Source organism: Carassius auratus, unplaced genomic scaffold, assembly GCF_003368295.1.
Source record: "Carassius auratus strain Wakin unplaced genomic scaffold, ASM336829v1 scaf_tig00217415, whole genome shotgun sequence".
NCBI lineage: Eukaryota > Metazoa > Chordata > Actinopteri > Cypriniformes > Cyprinidae > Carassius > Carassius auratus.
The window spans coordinates 12,940-33,454 of NW_020529059.1; the positions used below are offsets into that span (position 1 = coordinate 12,940).

The window sequence follows — 20,515 nt, forward strand, 5'->3', positions numbered from 1 at the left end:
CACCACCGGATTCCAAACATTAAAGACCAAATCTAATACAGAACACAAAACTCTTGAACCTGCAACGTCTGCATCAGGTTCAGTTTCATTTAGTTTGTTAGATATCAAACAACTAATCCTTAAACAATAAACAGATAATTTAGATTTTGTATCCCACATATTACATTTGGTCTGAAACCTTTGCACCCCACTGTATGTGAATTTCAGTTAATTTCATTTTTAAAGAAATAATGGGCAGTTTGATTATTCAACATTCCTAAAAGCAGCTTATAACATTATTTAATACGGAAGAGTGTACAATTTGTGATGAATTCCAGCATTGTTTTAAGCACAATGCTTCAATGGCAGAGTATGAACCTGAAGTTAATGGATTTTTATTGGTATGTTTTTGTCTAGTTACATCAGAGAAATGAAATCTACAGTACAAGATGTCTTTTAGTAAACAATTAGTGTTTAGTGCAGTTCTAATCACCATCATATAACAACATTTCTTTACTCTGTTTAAGAGAGGAGAAGGAACATAAATATGTAGCAGTATTCCAGAAACACATGACACTGCTGGGGATTTTTCATGTTGAATGTCATTTTGTTTGTTGAATAATAATAATACTTTTTGAACATCTTGAAAATGAGAATACTTTTAACAAACTTGGGAAAAAAAATAATTGTGGTTAATGGTGAAATGTTGTGATTCAGTGACGAGAAATTCCACTTCAGAAATGGGCCAGATAATTAACAGTGAAATGTTAATAATTATTATATTAACAATGAAAGTTAATAATTTATTTAATTTTTTATTTTTCTTGTGAAAGGTCACTACAGTATAACACAGCATTGATAGGCCTGCAGAATTTATCATCAATAATAAGCTCACTGAAATGTTCCTGTGGTCATACTATGCCCATCTGCGTTACTTCTCATCAGTATCTGTGAGTTTACATGGACCAGGACTAAAATTGTTTCCTGCTGGTCATTACAACTACTTTATCATAAATGTCAACATGTATGGTTGTTTTGTATAGTCTTTTATGTACATATTGTGTGTGGAATGGAAGAAACCTTCCAATAATTGTTGTAAATAAGTGTATATTATTCTGTGTACATATTCTACAGTCTTTTTCTGCTCTGATTGGGCTTGAATGGTGATCGAAAATAAAACGTAATACTGAACGGATCAATAATCAGTGGGAAGCTTATTAATAGATTTGCATTTAATTTAATTCAAATTTCCTCATGATTGTTTTTATAAAGTGCCTTACATTAAATAAATGGTAACCACGGTAGCATTCCACAATGTTTAATGTTTAGAAATACATTTACATTTAATCATTTAGCAGACGCTTTTATCCAAAGCGACTTACAAATGAGAACAATAGAAGCAGTCAGGTCAACAAGAGAACAACAACAGTATACAAGTGCCATGACAAGTCTCAGTTAGTCTAGTATAGAACGCATAGCCAGGATTATTATTTTTTTTTTATTTTTTTTTTTATTAAATGAACAAAGACAAGAAAAGGAAAAGTACTGGTGTTAGTAGGTTAAGTGCAGGCGAAAAAGATGAGTCTTTAGATGTTTCTTGAAAATTAGTAAAGACTCAGCTGTACGAATTGGGATTGGGAGGTCATTCCACCAGCTGGGCACAGTCCAGGAAAAGGTCCGTGAGAGTGATTTTGAATTTCTTTGGGATGGCACCACAAGGCGTTGTTCACTTGCAGAGCGCAAACTTCTGGAGGGCACATAGGATTTAACCAGTGAGTTTAGGTAAGTTGGTGCCATGCCAGTGGTCGTCTTGTAGGCAAGCATCAGTACCTTGAATTTGATGCGAGCGGCTACTGGTAGCCAGTGTAACCTGATGAGGAGAGGAGTAACATGAGCTTTTTTTGGCTCATTGAAGACAACCCTCGCTGCTGCATTCTGGATCATTTGCAGAGGCTTGACAGTACATGCAGGAAGGCCCGCCAGGAGAGCATTACAATAGTCCAGTCTGGAGAGAACAAGAGCTTGGACAAGAAGTTGGGTTGCTTGCTCTGACAGGAAGGGTCTAATCTTCCTAATGTTGTATAAGGCAAACCTGCAGGACCGGGTCGTTGTAGCAATGTGGTCAGTGAAGCTTAATTGATGATCCATCACAACACCTAGGTTTCTGGCTGTCTTCGAAGGAGTTATGGTTGACGAGCCCAGCTGTATAGAGAAGTTGTGATGAATCAATGGGTTAGCTGGAATCACCAGGAGTTCAGTCTTTGTAAGGTTAAGCTGAAGGTGATGGTCATTCATCCAGCTAGAAATGTCACTCAGACAGGCTGAAATGCGAGCAGCTACCGTCGGGTCATCTGGCTGGAATGAGAAGTAGAGTTGGGTGTCATCAGCATAGCAGTGATAAGAAAAGCCATGCTTCTGAATGACAGATCCTAAAGATGTCATGTAGATGGAGAAGAGAAGTGGTCCAAGTACTGAGCCTTGAGGAACCCCAGTAGCAAGGTGGTGTGACTTTGAAACATCACCCCTCCAAGACACACTGAAGGATCTGTCAGAGAGGTAGGACTTAACCCACAGGAGAGCAGTTCCAGAGATGCCCATCTTTCTGAGGGTGGACAAGAGAATCTGGTGATTAACAGTGTCAAAAGCAGCAGACAGGTCCAGCAAGGGTACCGAGTACCGAGGATTTTGAAGCTGCTCTTGCTAGTCGCAGGGCTTCAGTAACCGAGAGCAGAGCAGTCTCAGTTGAGTGGCCACTTTTGAAGCCAGATTGGTTGCTGTCCAGGAGGTTGTTCTGTCCAAGGAACATAGAAAGCTGGTTGAACACAGCTCGCTCAAGTGTCTTTGCAATGAATGGAAGAAGGGATACCGGTCTGTAGTTTTCAAGAAGCGCTGGATTTAGAGATGGTTTCTTGAGCAGTGGGCTTACCCGAGCCTGCTTGAATGCTAAGGGAAATGTTCCAGAGTGAAGAGAGGAGTTGATAATGTGAGTAAGTGAAGGTATGACTGAAGAAGAGATCGCTTGAAGGAGGTGAGTGGGGATTGGATCAAGTGGACAAGTAGTAGGATGATTGGACAGGAGAATTTTGGAGACGTCCATCTCTGAGAGTGGGGAGAAGGAGGATAAAGAGTGTGCATCCGTCATTGTGAAGTTGTCCTCGGTCTGCGGTGTGGAGAATTGGTCACTGATGGATCTTGTCTTATTTGTGAAGAAAGCTGCAAAGTCGTCCGCTGTAAGAGTCAATGGAGGAGGCGGCGGATTAAGAAGAGAAGAGAAAGTCTTGAAGATTGTCCGAGCATCACTGCAGCTGTTAATTTTGTTGTGGTAGTAGGATGTTTTAGCTGTGAAGACATTTGCAGAGAAGGAAGAGAGGAGAGATTGATACACACTGAGGTCCGTAGAGTTTTTTGATTTCTGCCATTTCCTCTCTGCAGCCCTTCGAGGTTCCGTCGAAAGGTGACCTGCGTTGGAGTGTGTGCCACTTCAGGAGTAAGTGCTAGGTTAGCAGTAATGAGGAAGTGATCAGAGGTGTGCAGTGGAGCAACTGAAGAGGTGTCCACAGAGCAACAGCGTGTGTAGATGAGGTCCAGTTGGTTGCCCGATTTGTGAGTCGCTGTAGTAGACACTAGCTTGAGATCAAATGAGGTGAGCAGAGTTTTGAAGTCAGCAGCCTGGGGTTTATCTAGGTGGATGTTGAAGTCACCAAGCAGTACCAGAGGAGTACCATCTTCAGGAAAGTTTGATAGCAGCACATCCAACTCCTCCAAGAAGTTTCCCAGTTGACCTGGGGGACGATAAATGACCACAAAGTGGATTTTAACAGGGTGGGTTACAGTAATGGCATGTGATTCAAATGAACCAGTACCTGTAGGTGATGGCTGAAGATCAAATTTCCATTCTTTGGATATAAGGAGACCCGTACCTCCACCCCTCCCAGTGGTGCGAGGAGTGTGGGAACAAGTGAAATTAGTGGAGAGGGCTGCAGGGGTGGCAGTATCTTCAGGTTTGATCCAAGTCTCTGTCAGTGCCATGAGGTTGAGACCGGAATGAGTAGCAATAGAAGAAATGAAGTCTGCTTTGTTAACTGCAGACTGGCAGTTCCAGAGACCAACTGGAATAGAGAGCATAGTAGTAGAGGTCAGAGGGACATGGCGTAAGTTTGTCAGACAGGCCTTCCTGCGACATACATAGCGTGCTCTCCGAGTGTTAGTAGTGATAGTAGAGATCTGAAAGCACATAGTGACTACAAGTGTAAGATATATTTGAGAGGCTATACAAAAAGTAAAGAAAGAGAAAAGCAATACTCAAGTGCCCAGTCGGTGTCCTTGCTCGGTGGAGTCGTGCAGGTAGAGTCGATTGTCTTTACACTCGTCGGTCTTTACACGAGGAGGGTTCACACGAGGGTTGCCGCGACCGCTGCCGCGGTGAAACCTAGTGCTTTGTATTAGCCTGATTACCTGTAATTGAAGTCAGCTGGACACGCCTCACTATTTAGCAGATCGAAACCAGGCAGTCCCGCGATAGGCAAACGCTAAACCAAGCACCACTTTCAGCACGTATTTAACCAGGGTAAGACACACACAATTTAAACCAAAAACTTTCCTAGCAATGATGATCACACACTAGTCTGATGAGAAAACAAGACAAAACACTCACAAGCTGCTGTCCTTCTATGTTGCTCGACTGTTTCTTCTTACAAGTGTTTTACAAACAGCTAATTAAAGTACTTTCACTGGCTTTGGCCACGCCTCACTATTTAGCAGATCGAAACCAGGCAGTCCCGCGATAGGCAAACGCTAAACCAAGCACCACTTTCAGCACGTATTTAACCAGGGTAAGACACACACAATTTAAACCAAAAACTTTCCTAGCAATGATGATCACACACTAGTCTGATGAGAAAACAAGACAAAACACTCACAAGCTGCTGTCCTTCTATGTTGCTCGACTGTGTTTAACATGTATTTATTGTTAAACACATTGATCCTGAATAATAAAGTTGAAAGATTGTGTAAAAACGTTTGTACAAAATATTGTACAAAAAACAAAATCAGACCAAAATACATATATGTTATGTATTTGCAACATCAAGAACATAAGACTAGTGTTAATTTCATTCCCAAATTAGTCTGAATCGTTTGACTAAATGATTCTGATTCATTGAATGATTCATTGACTCGCTCAGACAATAATTTGTCGCCACCTGTTGGGATATAATCGAATATTTTAAAAGGCACCTAGCAACAAGGTTTACTTTTTCTTTTCTTTTTTTCTTTTTTTTTTGTAATTTGGCAACTTACCAACTTTTGAAAAGTGAATCAAATTACAAAAAGGCATACATTTTCCCTCTAAATTACACAAAAGAAAAGAAAAACATTGATGAGCTAGCCAGCCCGGCAGCACATCAGTTTGTAGAGACTTGAACAGAAGTTCCTAGCAGTACAGAGATGACGTGAATCAAGTTGCTAGCTGCAATAGTTCAATAATATTTCTTAATGTGTGATACACATTGTTAGTTTGTTCCTATTACTGTTGATCAGTTAGATACATGTAGCAACTTTTAACAACAAATCTACCTGCTTTTAGCAACATTCCCTGAAAATTGGATGGCAACATTGATGTAGGTCACACCAACGTGGATTATTATCATAGACTGTATAGTGGTCTACCGAAGATACATTGAAATTGTAGCTATCACTGAATTTTCTACATAAGCCAATGGTTCATGGACCCTAATCAGGCTGTTTATGAAATTTGTGCTGTTTATAATTTATAATTGTGCATGTGTTTTGGTTGTTATCACACAGATGTTACTCACATGGGGTGGATTCCAGTAAGTACTAACAATTATTAACACCTAAAAAATTCATAATAAATTTCAAGTTTACAATACAATCGTTGCAAAGCAAATTTACAGAAAATTAAGTTTCTACAATATTTAGTAGTAGCTTATCAGTGGTGACTGTCAGTTTATGTGCATATGGCAGAAATTTATGGAAAATTAATTAAATATGTAATCAAACAGACGAAGAACACTATTAGAAGCAATTATTATATAATCAAACTTATAGCAAAATTTGGTAGTTCTGTATGTTGTTTCAGGGTTAGCATCATCTGAGGTGTCCTCTGAAGGGATTGGCAAACTTGGCACCATATCTTTTCAGGTGTTCTGGATCTAAATGTAAATCCCGTGGCAAAACAAAGAAACAAATAGAGACATAATTACAAATGCTGTTCAAACCAAGTAAATTTAATTAGTTTAACTAAAGAATAATAATGCACATTTGATCAGATATAATGGCAGTCCAAAATTATGAGATGCATTATTTAATTGCTTGGCCAAAGAGATGTATTTTTAATCTAGATTTAAAAGAGAGAGTGTGTCTGAACCCCAAACATTATCAGTAAGGCTGTTCCATGGTTTGGGTGCCAAATGCAAGAAAGCTCTGCCTCCTTTAGTGGACTTTGCTATCCTAGGAACTTACAAAAGTCCAGCATTTTGTGACCTTAGTGAGCGTGATGGATTGGTTCAGTGCCTTCAGCCATGGGTATTGATGGTTGTTCATTCAATCCCCCCATCTACAACTCCTGCCAGCACCAAGACTCGAACCTGCAACCTTCAGGTTACAAGTCCAACTCTCTAAAAAGGTTAATAAGTTGATTTAGCTCTTCCTGTCCTATAGTTGTAAAGCACTGCAGTTTATCTTTGGGTGCGATGGTTGAAACTGAAGTATTGGACGCTGTAGAATCTACAGTGTCTAATACAATTTGTTATTGTATTTTTGATGTTATCTATTTTATCAATGAAGAAATTCATAAAGTCACTACTATTTAAAGGGTTAGTTCACCGAAAAATTAAAATTATGTCATTAATAACTCACCCTCATGTCATTCCAAACCCGTAAGACCTCATCTTCGGAACACAGTTTAAGATATTTTAGATTTAGTCCGAGAGCTCTCAGTCCCTCCATCGAAACTGTGTGTACAGTATACTGTCCATGTCCAGAAAGGTAAGAAAAACATAATCAAAGTAGTCCATGTGACATCAGAGGGTCAGTTAGAATTTTTTGAAGCATCGAAAATACATTTTGGTCCAAAAATAGCAAAAACTACGACTTTATTCAGCATTGTCTTCTCTTCCGTGTCTGTTGTGAGAGAGTTCAAATCAAAGCAGCTGGATTTCCGGTTCGCGAACGAATCATTCAGTTCACCAAATCGAACTGAATCGTTTTAAACGGTTCGCATCTCTAATACGCATCAATCCACAAATGACTTAAGATGTTAACTTTTTTAATGTGGCTGACACTCCCTCTGAGTTCAAACAAACCAATATCCCGGTGTAATGCATGCACTCAAACAGTACACTGACTGAACTGCTGTGAAGATGAACACCGAGCCGAGCCAGATAACGAACAATAGTAAACAACATGCGTTGAGTTATGAAGGATGCAGTACTACTCTATAGGTACTCAAGATTAACAGGATATTAAGTGAAAACGAGCATTTCACCCTATTTTCACCATATGTTGTGAGCTTATGTTTGCTTTTTTAAATTTGTGTTGTGCACTACTAGACCACCGTACATAATAGCTCAAAAACAATGCAAATATGTAAAGCGTGAAGAGGTGCTTTTGGGGATTCTGACTAGATGCCTTAAGAGGTGATGACAGAGAGCTTTTTTCAGCACTGTGCCCTTGAGAGACTGTCTCTTCTACAAGCCTACTGTTTGTCTGCTAAATACCAAATAAATGAGCTTCATTGAAAATCCTGGCCAGAAGCGTCACATTCCTTAGCTGTTCTGTCTTACAAAGCCAAAAGCAGTAAAACTGCAACAGAAGAGGTGTATCCCAATTCACATATTTATGCGCTGTTCATTACTTTGAATAGTGTGAGTAGAATGCTCACAATAAACATTTAGAAAATAAATTCACATTCCTAGATGATGCCCTTAATTATACAGAGAATGTGGCCCATTTTTTTTATCCCAATCAAGAATCAAGAATCAAATTCCTTCATAATGAGGTTTTGTCTGATTTAACTCGCTTCCGGGCTGTAGGTATGCACACACAAAGAGAAAGAAAGTGAAATGAGATTCAGAACAACTGACGTGAGAAGGTGGGCAAGACAAACTGGAAGTCCCGCTCTTTTTTTTAGAATTGAAGGTGTGGCTTAAAACTTCCCTTAAATGCTATCAATGTCTTTCATATCTCTCTCTCTCTCAATCCCTTTCACTCCTTCTGTCTGTTTTGGATGACATACAACATCTAGGAGTATCAAACCATAATTTTTCCTCTTTTAATATACCCTGGAAGATCTTTTTGTTCCCTGCATTGAAGATTTTTAATTAAAGTATTAAAAGGTAAGAAAACTACATTATCACTCAGATATTCCCTCAACAGTATGTCAGTATAAACAACATAGTGGACAGTTGTCTAATGGTTTCTTTATATAGAGTCACTAGTTAATAATTCATTTGTTTCTTGATGAATTGTTAGCACCATTCATGAGAAGGAAGTAGAAAGACCATGTGCCATATGGCATCTGTATAGTCGAAAGCAGCAATAATTCATGACACTAGCAGATCAGAGAACAATCACACGACGTCTGTAGGTTCACATGGATCTGTACACTGTTTCTCCATTTAATCATAGTAGAATTATTATATATTTCTCATAAAGTATAATTGTAATGGCTGCTATTGTACAGACAATCCATACATATACAGTTTATCTAGATTCTAAAACAGACTTACATTTGACAGTTTACAGTGCACTTGGTTGATATGGATTATGAATTGGCATATTTATCACTAAGAATTTTTTTTTTTTTTTTTTTTTTTTTTTTGCTCTTATACTCAAATTCTCACACACAAATTTCAGCTTCACTGGATTCACTTGAGATGTGGACAGGATGTGGGGTGAATAGTGGTTGAAGTGATGTAAGATAAAATGTAAGATAAAATATGATTCATCACATTTCCTTGCAACTGTTTTATTCTCCACATATAGTCAGAGCTTCAGAAGCCACTTTACTGGTTTAAAATGCGTCAGACCTGTAGGATTTCAGTTCCACTTTGGCATAAAGGTGTTTAACGTCAACAGTACGTAATGGTACTTTGTGAACGGTTATACCATTTCAGTCAATGTTGATAGAGGCAATTCTTGAACAGTCTGTTCTTGTGAGATATCACAGAGTTTATCTTGAGTTGGATCACTGATATTGTTCAACTGAATTTCTCAGAGTTTGACATGTCTTAGGCAAGTTACCAGAAAATAACAATAGATTATGTTACCTCCAAAAATAAGTAAAGACCATTAGACTTTATAACATCTAGTGTTTTGAGTCCTTTGTAAAGCTTTGTTTTAGCCACAAGGTATTAAAACAATATCTTGCTGTGAGTGAGGCCCCACATGTGTTATATAAGCTAGTTCCTGTCAAGATGCTAGTCTTTGTGTGAGAACATCCTGTTTGATGATGATAAACGCACAACATTTTTTTAAATCAATCTTTTTTATTATAGCTTAAAGTAAACACTTGTGACCAAATGGCCACGTGTCTGCAAACATTGACATAATATCTTGTGTGTGTGTGTGTGTGAATACTGTTTTTCATGCTTACATTTGTCCAGCCAAATATTTATCATCTGACATGGTTCATGATTTTATTTAGTCAAATATATTGCTCAAGATTTTATTGCAAATAGCCTATTATATAACAAAGATTAATGAGAGATATAGATTTCTTTTTTCAACAAATATAGTGAGGTGGTTATAGAAAAGGTCATAAATTAATAGATAAATAATCAAGGGACTGACTTAATATAAGCCAATACAATGTGCATGTGCCTGTTGAGTGGGCATTTACAAAAAGAAATAAAAATTGCCAATACTTTTTTGTCTCTTAGCCAATGTAGCTATAGATAACTATAACTTTAATTTAAAAGCACATTTTTATTAAAGATTAAAACAATTTATTGCCTTTCACTTTTCACATTGACACACTTTTTTAGACAAACGTGACTTAATTAATCAGGAAATTATACATTAAAATTACATTAAATTAATTGTTTTGGTTCATAAAACCACATAAAACTATCAAAAGGGATTTGAGATTTTATTTGAACGCATACATAAAAAAACCCACTGCCGATTCACAATTATAACGTGAATGAGAGTTTTAAGATGGTAGCCTCAGACCAGGGCGTCCCTAAACACAGACACATGTCCACTCCTCCACACAGGAGTTCATCTCCTCCCCTTTCCTGTCTCAGAACACAGGTGAGCTCTGAATGTGTTCTCACACAATCTGGACAGCTTCACTTAACACATTAACAAATGAATGATTGAGGACTCTCTGACCTCAGGATCCCACGTTGCTACACTTAGAGACTTTTGAAACCTCTCGAGGTTTCTCTTTAACCCACAGTGGTGAGTATTTTCTCTTTACTGCTGGAATACAAGCGTGTGTTTGAATAAGGGTGTGTAGGGAGGTTCATTCTGTTTCAATACAGATAAAGTCTTGCATCAGACAGACAGAGTCATGTGACCAAAACTTACCTCACAGGATTAACTTCCCTTGTTTTACAGTATTTGTAAGATGTTTTATTCACATCATGCATTATTCCACACCAGTTGTTCATTTTGGCAGTGAATTGATGGTTTGTCATGAGTAACTTTTGCATTAACCTCTTTTCCATAGACATATTTTACATTATGGATGATGGAACACTGTTAAAGTACACTTCAGTTGAACTGTATATCGCTTCTCTTGCTTTTACTTTAAACAAGCACATAATAGATTGGGCAGAGTATGATGGTGGTCTTCAATATAGTGTTTTAAATGGAGCATTGATGAATCTGTGGCTCTAAAGCTAAATCAATTTCTGATATTTTATTTTCACTGGAAACTTTATTTTGCTAGAAGCTTAACCACTAAAGACTGTAGTTCTGTGCTTGGCAAGCTTTGGCAAGACTTAAAGTATTTAGGCAATTCTGCGTCAAAACACAAATAAAGCAGAGAATGAATACAGACATTTTCCCTAAAAGGCTACTGCCAGAATCCTGAATAGCAGGTTAAGACTTAAATATTTCCTGACGTAGAACTGGCACATTTTTCACAATGTTTCCTTGTCATGCTGAGAGTGCAAGATTAAGAAAAGTTGCATCAGCCATGATATTTGTACTAAAAGATGCCTACAGTATATGATATACACATACAATTCTAGGTTTATTTATAATAATAACACTGTGGTGTGTGTCCATCAACACTATAGCTTCATGTTTAATTGCCCTTGGGAAAGAGATGAGTGCTTAAATTGTATTCATTGTGCACTTTAGCGTACTTCAAATTGTTAAAAAGTAAATCGTTTTTTTTTTAAGAAAATATAATATTAATGAAATAAAAGGCAATTTTTAATGACTGTTTCCACTTTTTTTTTAAGTGCCCATTGTTAAACTAAAAGTTTTACTTTAGATTTTAAATAATGTAATGTATTTAATCACATATTAAGTACTTGATTGTAATTGTAAGTTGATCTATAGGCCTGTAATACTGTAATAGAAAGCTGTTAACATAGTGCCATGCTAACCAGTACAACCTTAACCTCCTGGTTAATCATCCCGACCAACTAAACACAACAGTGGCTCAAACAAAATTAAGAATTTGGAGGCAGAGTTATCCGTTCACCTGACAAATGCTAATCGAGTATGTAAATGAGCATGTATCTGCAATTTATGTTCTAGATTTTGGACATTTTTCAACAGTTTTCAGCAAAGCACTCATGTTTAATGTTGAACTCAGTTGTCAATTATATGATAATTTATCCTCAAACTTTTGTCTGTGTTTCAGATTGTGTTGACAGAGCTTGAGCTTGCAGACAGTGTTCTTTGGAGGATTGTTAGGCGTTGTACAGTGTAAAATGGAACTACAGAAAGCATCAAACGGTCACCATATTCCCAACTCTGACAAAAATATTGAGAATGGGTAAGTTTCAACATCAAAACAAGAGGAACTATCGCAAAAAAAAGTTACTGCTTTAAAAGTTCAAAAATTCTGCCTGAAATCATATTTTCAAGCTTGTAACGGTAACCTTTTCTGCCTAATGCTTGGTTTGAAAGATACTAGGCATCTGAAACTCAGGTGTTAATAGACTATCATTAAATCAGACCTCAGATCAATTTTCACTTGCATGTTGGGGTAGCCAACATATGTTTTTTATATGTAATATACTAAACCAAATCAGTATTTTTATTTTAAATTACTATTTTCTATTTCATTTTAATCTTACTGTAATTTCTAGTCATTTTTATTAGTTTTTGTTTTTAATAAAGTATCATTTAAATATGTAGTTTTAATTTTTGTTTCCATTAGGATCAGTTCGTAATCGTTATGTTATCAGTTAATAATTTTAGTACTTAAGCTTATTATACAGTACATGTTTTCATCTAATATTTTATTTCAGCTTTATTAACATTTAAATGAAAAATTTTGTTTTTAATAAAAAGCAATCCAGTAACCACTTGATAATTTGAGCCTGCAACAGCTGATTTAAAGGCATTTATTAATACAGCATTCACAAACCTGCTGCATTAATGAATCAGTGATAAATCTTATATCCTAAGGGACCTCACCTGGTCAAAAAGAGAATCAGTAGCTTTTCCTGCAATTTTTTTTTCTTTTTTTCTATTTTTTTTTTTTTTTTACATTTTCAATGCAAGATAAATAGAGCTCAAAACAGAGCAATTCAAATGTACCATTGTTACTTTGCAAAATAAAAAAACATTTTGCTTATATTACACAGATCTGATGCCCTTGAAAAGAGGACAGAGGGTGATGCCTTCCTCCCCAGTAAGAGCAATGGAAAGACAGAAACTCAGTTTACAGATGTGAGTATCCAGATTTCAGAACTGCCTTCACAAAAAATTACTGTATAAGGCTGGATGAAACTGATTCGAATGATGTAAAAGTCACAAACATAGACCCTCTCTATATTACAGTTAAGTATAATGTGTAACAGTAGGAATTACTTCTAACTACTCTGTGCTAGTAATTGTTTGTGGCGTTAATACACAGAAAAAGTGAATAAACTTTTTAAAAAAGTTAAAAGAATATATTCAGATAAATAAACATTCAATCCATGACTAACACAACATTCAACTTTTATTGCAGTTCAAGGGAAAGACTTCTTTCGGAATGTCTGTTTTCAACCTCAGTAATGCCATTATAGGCAGTGGAATTCTGGGACTGGCTTATGCCATGGCCAACACCGGAATCATCATTTTTGTGTAAGTCAAACTACACTTCCAATCAAGCATTTGTATTTAGGTTGGTATAAATACATAATATAAATAAAGGTTATTGAAACTGTGATAGTAAAAATTTGTTCTGGTGTTTCTTTTATGTCATAAACATAAAGAGTACTGTGTGTAAATTGTGAGTCTTTCTGGTATGTGCTCATAGTTACAAATGTAAACAGAACATTTCAGGTTCCAGAGAAGTGGAATAAGTCTATAATTGGCATTTGGCTGCATTTTATTCATTAGCTTCATTTAGTACGTTGGGAATGCGTGTGTTCCATATGCGTGTCTGACCAAGCATTAAGGCTTCTTTGTGTCCATCTATATTTAACTGTAGGCATATGGCCATACTCCAGCGTGCCTCTGTCACGTACATGTACCAGTCACAACCAGCTTTACTGATGCTAAATCAATACAAAATATTTACATGTTTTTTCTTGGATGATGTATCATGTAACTTAGAGACCACTGTGAGGAGGAGTAAGGCAAACCCAGAGCTAAAAATTAATTCTTTTAATTTCACTGCCTCCACATACCATGTTACTTACAAATCCAGTGCTAGGATATATTATCAAGTTCTGGCACACCACAATACAACAATAAAATAGAACTATGCTCCTTGGTGGAAGAAATGCAATTGCTAATCCTTGTGAATGACAGGATTTTATTTGGGTAATAGGGGAGCCTAAATGTCGCTGTGTTTGTCTATAATGTGATACACCATGCACAACTCACAGATCAGACCTGAGAGGGTTATTATAAATAACCTGGTGTAATCTGTAATTAAAACCAAAGCCTGCCTGTCTGTCTGCCTGTCTGTCCCTGTGTGTGTGTGTGTGTGTGTGTCTCTGTCTGTCTGTCTGTCTGCCTGTATCTCTATCTCTCCATCTGTATCTCTGTCTGTATATCTGTCTGTCCACAGAACCACAGTGTTGTTGTTAGTTCTCTAAAGAAAAGCACTCCCAGCTTGTCAAATGCATCATTAATGAGATTAGAAGTTAGATTTGTGTCTCTGTCATCTCCTTGTCGACTGGTGATATTATCCAGATCGAACTGCATTTTGTGCTGCCTAATCATGATTATATTAGAAATACTGAAAGTCAAATGACCGGCTGACGAGTCTGACAGCCTACAGTATAAGAAATAATGTTGTGGGGAAAATATTTAACTGATTATCCATCTACACAGGTTGTAAAATTGAAAGTCACCTCAATTACCTCAGTCACCTAAAATTCTATCATCATTAACTCACACATGTTGTTTCAAACCATGTTGCTTTTTGCTGTTGTTGCTTAGTTTTATAATTTGTTTAACCTGTTTGCAGAATCCTGTTGCTATTCATCGCTGTTCTCTCTGCCTACTCTATACACCTGCTTCTGGAGTGTGCAGGAGTGGTTGGTGAGAAACTTTTTCTTTTTATTTTCAAGACAATCCTGATAACATCACACTCTATGTTAAAATGCATCTTGACTTTTTTCTGAACTTTCCATTCTGTTTGTTTGTGTGTGTAGGGATCCGTGCATATGAACAGCTCGGGAACCATGCATTTGGTCAACCTGGGAAAATATTAGCAGCATGCATTATAACAATGCATAACATTGGAGGTAATTTTTTATTTATTATACATCTCAGTAGTTACCCACAATGTCAAAAAGACATATCAGGGATAAGCACTTAAAGCAATATGAGCACTGAATACAGATGTACTACAACACTCAGTGTTTCTTTCTTTGATCCAACAGCAATGTCCAGTTACCTGTTCATTGTGAAAATGGAGTTACCTCATATTATTCAGGGACTTCTGCCAGATAACTCAGAGTGAGTACCAGAACACAATACTGATCCTGATGTGCTGGATACAGTGAGGTTCAAAACTGTAAAACTTTTAAGATTCTGAAAAAGATAAAATAAATAAACCTGATGTAAAATAAGTGAGAAATATTTTGTACTATAGATTATATACTATTTCAAGGTCACTAATTCAAATAAGCAAATTTGTGACATTGAGCATCTGAACTCCTTTGTATCAAAGTCAGATGTTCTTTGCTTCTTAAATTCTAAATAGACTTTGAACCTCACTGTAGTTCATTTTCATTTCAGTTCAAACTCTCTATGTATGCAACTAAAACAAGCTCTTAAGCATCCATTCTGACTGCTTTTCACAATTATATCACTCCTTCTGACATGATATGTGGTGTAAAACATTTAAATTTATTCTCTTTGTCAGTTACTGGCTTCTTGACGGGAGGTATCTCATCATCATCGTCAGTGTCTTGGTCATTTTTCCCCTGGCACTGATGAAACAACTTGGTAGGTTCCTGCCTCCTTTCCTCACATTCTTTCATTTAGTTTTCTCCCTCTGACATTTGTCATTTCATTATATTTCATAATAATCACAATCAAAAATGATTCAAATTGTTATGGCTTGAACATATACATGCATTTATTATGTATTTATTTATTAGGGTATCTGGGCTACACCAGTGGTTTCTCCCTCAGCTGCATGGTCTTCTTCCTTATAGCTGTAAGTCAACTTTCGATCCACCTACATACAGTATAAACACACCAGTCTACATTAATAATGACTGACATGTAGTTTGGACAAATAAAAGCTTCTCTCCCTATTGTATCTTATTAGGTCATCTACAAGAAGTTTGTCTCAGAGTGTCCTGATGAACACAGCTATAACAAAACTGTGCCCATTGAAAGCATATACAACTCCACCGATGACATGTGTGAAGCCAAACTTATAACTATCAACCCAGAGGTTAGAGATATAATCTGCATATCAGACAATCATTATTTGTCCTTTTAGCTTCACATGAAATGCAGTGAATTAATCAGTTAATTTCATGTTTTTTATTCATTACAGACTGCTTTTACCATTCCAATTATGGCATTTGCTTTTGTGTGTCACCCTGAAGTGTTGCCCATTTACACAGAACTCAAAAAGTAAGACTGGTACTGCTCTTTTGTTCAATCACATTGGATTTAAAAATAATTTCATTATGCACTGATATATTTGCTTTTTTTTTGTCTTCTTACTTTAGTCCAAGCAAGAAACGCATGCAAAATGTTGCTAATATCTCTATTTTGGCCATGTTTGTCATGTACCTGCTGACTGCCATCTTTGGCTACCTCACCTTCTATGGTAAGAGAAAGTAAAAAAAAAAAAAAAAAAAAAAAATACCTGTACCTGGAACTATGGCATTTACAATGAACCATGGTAAATAATAATCAAAGTACCAGAATTTCAAGGTTTGTGATATTTGAGTTTGAACAATCACTGTGTGTCTACATATGTGCAGGAAATGTGGAGTCTGAGCTTCTGAATATGTACAGTAAAAATGACACCCTGATGCTGTGTGTTCGGCTGGCTGTGCTGATAGCAGTGACACTGACCGTTCCCGTTGTCCTTTTCCCGGTACTTTCATTTTTTCTAGTTTTCCTGGCTCGTTACTTATTGCTTGCATACAATTCCTCATTATCGTGTTGAGTGTTGACAGTACTTCATTGTTTTTCTCTAGATTCGTCGTGCTGTTTTGCAGCTTCTTTTCCCAGATAAACCTTTCCACTGGGTGCGTCACATCTCCATCGCTGTTTGCCTCCTCTTTTTAGTTAACCTGCTCGTCATCTTTGTGCCCAACATTCGTGACATCTTCGGCTTCATCGGTAAGTCAGATCTGCCACATAGAGGATTTAATTATCACATGAACATAATACAAATACAGAACTGAGCTGAATGATTTTTGTTTTAGGTGCCACATCTGCTCCCAGCCTCATTTTTATTCTTCCGGGAATATTCTACATTTACATCGTCCCTGAAGAAAAGGAGCCGTTGAAATCTCGGACAAAGATCCAGGTGAGAATCAGAAAGGATGTAAGTAGAACATTCACAGATCTATGGCTTTTTTTTCTCACTTTGTGTTATGTTTTCCAGGCGATTGCATTTGTGACACTGGGTTTCATCTTCATGATTATGAGCATTACGTTCATCATAATTGAGTGGGTCACCGGAAAGAAGACATCGGGTGGCCACTGAGAGAGCACCACCGGATTCCAAACCTTAAAGACCAAATCTAATACAGAACACAAAACTCTTGAACCTGCAACGTCTGCATCAGGTTCAGTTTCAAGTTAACTCCTCAGTTTCAATACGTCCAGTTAACTAACTTCAAGACAAATCCAAAGAAGACTGGTAACACATGATCTTGAATAATTAAAGCTATGATGTTCTAAGGACATTTTACAAATATTTATGGAATTTTTAATGAAAGCCACTTTTACATGCAAAAGTATTGCTGTTATGACTGGCAGATGGAACTTTCTAAACTACACAATACTGATGGAAAACTGTGAAACTGAGATGAGAATTCACTCATCTATATAGCCAAAGCTGTAAACATGCAGTTTGAAGTCTACCTCCTACTACACAGAGCAATTTTACCATTACAGAGTCCATTTTTACAGCTCACTTGGGGTCCAAAGATCTTTTATAAGTGAAAATTCTTGTTTAATACACAATTTTCATTCTAAAAACAATATTATCAGCTTAGCATAATAATATTAGATCCTAAACAACACCATTTTATTATGATAATAATCACATTTATTTTTTTGTTTTGATTTTTATCCTAAAACTAATCCATAAACATTTTATTTCCAGAGTTAATTTTGATTTTGTATCCCACATATTCAATTTGGTCTCTGAATTTGGTGAGTTTCATTTTTAAAGAAATAATAGGCAGTTCTGTTATTCAACATGCCTAAAAGCAGCTTATAACATTATTCAATAAGGAAGAGTGTACCGTTTTTGAATTCTAGCATTGTTTTAAGCACAATGCTTCAATGTCAGAGGATGAACCTGAAGTTAATGAATGTATTTACTGTGTTTTTTCTCATTACATCATCAAAGAAATGAAATCTACAGTACAAGATATCTTACAGTACACAATTAGTGTTTAGTGCAGTTCTTGTCATATGACAACATTTCTGTACTCCGTTTAAGAGAGAAGGAATATAAATGTCTGAATACGAAATATCTAGCAGTATTTCAGAAACACACGACACTGCTTGTGATCTTTCATGTTGTATGTCATTTTGGAAATACTTTTATCAAACTTGAAAAATGTTGTTAAAATAATTTATTACTGGTTTACATGGTGACCTGACAAAAAATTCACTCCAGAAATGGGCCGGATAATGATTTTTTTTTTTTTTACTCACTACAGTATAACACAGTATTGATAGGTCTGCAGAATTTATCATCAATAATAAGCTCACTGAAATGTTCCTGTGGTCATACTATGCCCATCTGTGTTACTTCTCATCAGTATCTGTGAGTTTACATGGAACAGGATTAAAATTGTTTCCTGCTGGTCATTACAACTACTTTATCATAAATGTCAACATGTATGGTTGTTTTGTATAGTCTTTTATGTACATATTGTGTGTGGAATGGAAGAAACCTTCCAATAATTGTTGTAAATAAGTGTATATTATTCTGTGTACATATTCTACAGTCTTTTTCTGCTCTGATTGGGCTTGAATGGTGATCGAAAATAAAACGTAATACTGAAAGGATCAGTAATTAGTGGGAAGCTTATTAATAGATTTGCATTTGATTTAATTCAAATTTCCTCATGATTGTTTTTATAAAGTGCCTTACATTAAATAAATGGCAACCACGGTAGCATTCCCCAATGATTAATGTTTAGAAATACATGTATTTATTGTTGAACACATTGATCCTGAATAATAAAGTTGAAAGATTGTGTAAAAACTACTGGTTTTATTACATAAAAGTATGTTGTACTAAAAAAAAATTCGACCAAAATACATATATGTTATGTATTTGCAACATCAGGAAAATAAGACTAGTGTAATTTCACTCCAATATGAATCTGAATCGTTTGACTAAATGATTCTAATTCATTGAATGATTCATTGACTCGCTCACAGACAATACTTAGTCGCCACCTGTTGGAGTATCGATATTTGGAAAAGTCAGACCGCCAACTTTTGAAAAGTGAATCAAATTACAAAAAGGCATACATTTTCGTATTTTCGACGTGAATCAAGTTGCTAGCTGCAATAGTTCAATAATATTTCTTAATGTGTGATACCCATTGTTAGTTTGTTCCTATTATTGTTGATCGGTTAGGTACACTGTAGAAACAGCAGAATAGTATGTGTGAAGCTTACTGATATTTCCGTTGAAAAAAAAAAAACAATGCTTAATTTAAAACACAGGTAAAAGCACCTGTAAAATTTCATATGGAAAGTTACTTCATATTATACTGTAACACACAGTGCCCTATTCTCATGGAATTTTCTTCAACTGTAGCATATTAACTAACTACCAATACATTGTTAAAAATTATGCCTATAATTGTTCGGAATGTGTAATTCTATATTTTAAAAGAAAATAGCTACTAAAAAAGTAATTGTTTAAAAAGGTGCAGATGTTTAATATTTCAATGTAGTATTTAAATATGACAATATCTGATCATAAACACGTATTTATATATTTTTTTTACAAATAATATATATTAAATTTAAAACATTTATATGAACAAATCAAAATAAACATTTTGAATCATATATTGTGTATTCTAAGCAAAGATGTGGTTTTGCGTCATTGTTACATAATGATGTAACGTCAAAACGTCACAATGTCATGTAGCAACTTTTAACAACAAATCTACCAGCTTTTAGCAACATTCCCTAAAAATTGGATGGCAACATTGATTCACAGTGACAGTCTGTAGGTCACACAAATGCAGATTATTAGTGGTCTATCGAAGATAAATTGAAATTGTAGCTATCACTGAATTTTCTACATGAGCCAGTGGTTCATGGACCCTAATAAGGCAATGTTTATGAAATTTTTCTTCATTATAATTTATAATTGTGCATGTGTTTTGGTTGTTATCACACAGATGTTACTTGCATGTTTCATCTGGTCTCGTTGAGATATATAGTTGAGTATTATCAGCATAACAGTGGAAACTAATCCCATATATTCTAATAATATTACCAAGGGGCAACATATTGAAAATAGCAGATGACCTAGGACAGAACCTTGTGGCACTCCATATTTTACTGATGATAAATGAGATGGCTCCCCATTTAAATAAACAAAATGGTAGCGATCCGACAGGTAGGATCTAAACCTTCTTAAAGCCTACCCTTGAATACCTGTATAGTTTTGTAATCGATCTATGAGTATGTCATGATCTAT

The 20,515-nt window shown here is 36.0% G+C and overlaps 1 protein-coding gene and 1 long non-coding RNA gene across 2 annotated transcripts; both read left to right on the forward strand.

Annotated features, from left to right (window-relative positions):
- The first annotated feature begins 5 nt into the window (after positions 1–5).
- LOC113100936 (uncharacterized) lies at positions 6–18,580 on the forward strand. Its single transcript, XR_003289848.1, has 2 exons — positions 6–77; positions 17,397–18,580. It is a non-coding gene; the product is annotated as an uncharacterized LOC113100936 (long non-coding RNA).
- LOC113100935 (sodium-coupled neutral amino acid transporter 5-like) lies at positions 8,210–18,580 on the forward strand. Its single transcript, XM_026265422.1, has 17 exons — positions 8,210–8,336; positions 10,248–10,404; positions 11,825–11,959; positions 12,777–12,861; positions 13,145–13,260; positions 14,597–14,670; positions 14,784–14,876; positions 15,015–15,090; positions 15,500–15,582; positions 15,738–15,796; positions 15,911–16,039; positions 16,145–16,224; positions 16,323–16,423; positions 16,581–16,696; positions 16,800–16,944; positions 17,031–17,134; positions 17,213–18,580. The coding sequence occupies exons 3-17, from the start codon at positions 11,895–11,897 to the stop codon at positions 17,312–17,314; spliced, it is 1,428 nt and encodes a 475-aa protein (XP_026121207.1). The 5' UTR covers positions 8,210–8,336; positions 10,248–10,404; positions 11,825–11,894; the 3' UTR covers positions 17,315–18,580.
- Positions 18,581–20,515: the final 1,935 nt, after the last annotated feature.

What these genes read in the sequence shown, in the direction of transcription:
- LOC113100935 (XM_026265422.1), top strand. Translation starts at nt 11,895, where the DNA reads ATGGAACTACAGAAAGCATCAAACGGTCACCATATTCCCAACTCTGAC. An exon ending in CAGAAACTCAGTTTACAGAT is followed by an intron (nt 12,862 to 13,144) that starts GTGAGTATCCAG and finishes CTTTTATTGCAG; the next exon opens with TTCAAGGGAAAGACTTCTTT. An exon ending in TGGTCTTCTTCCTTATAGCT is followed by an intron (nt 15,797 to 15,910) that starts GTAAGTCAACTT and finishes GTATCTTATTAG; the next exon opens with GTCATCTACAAGAAGTTTGT.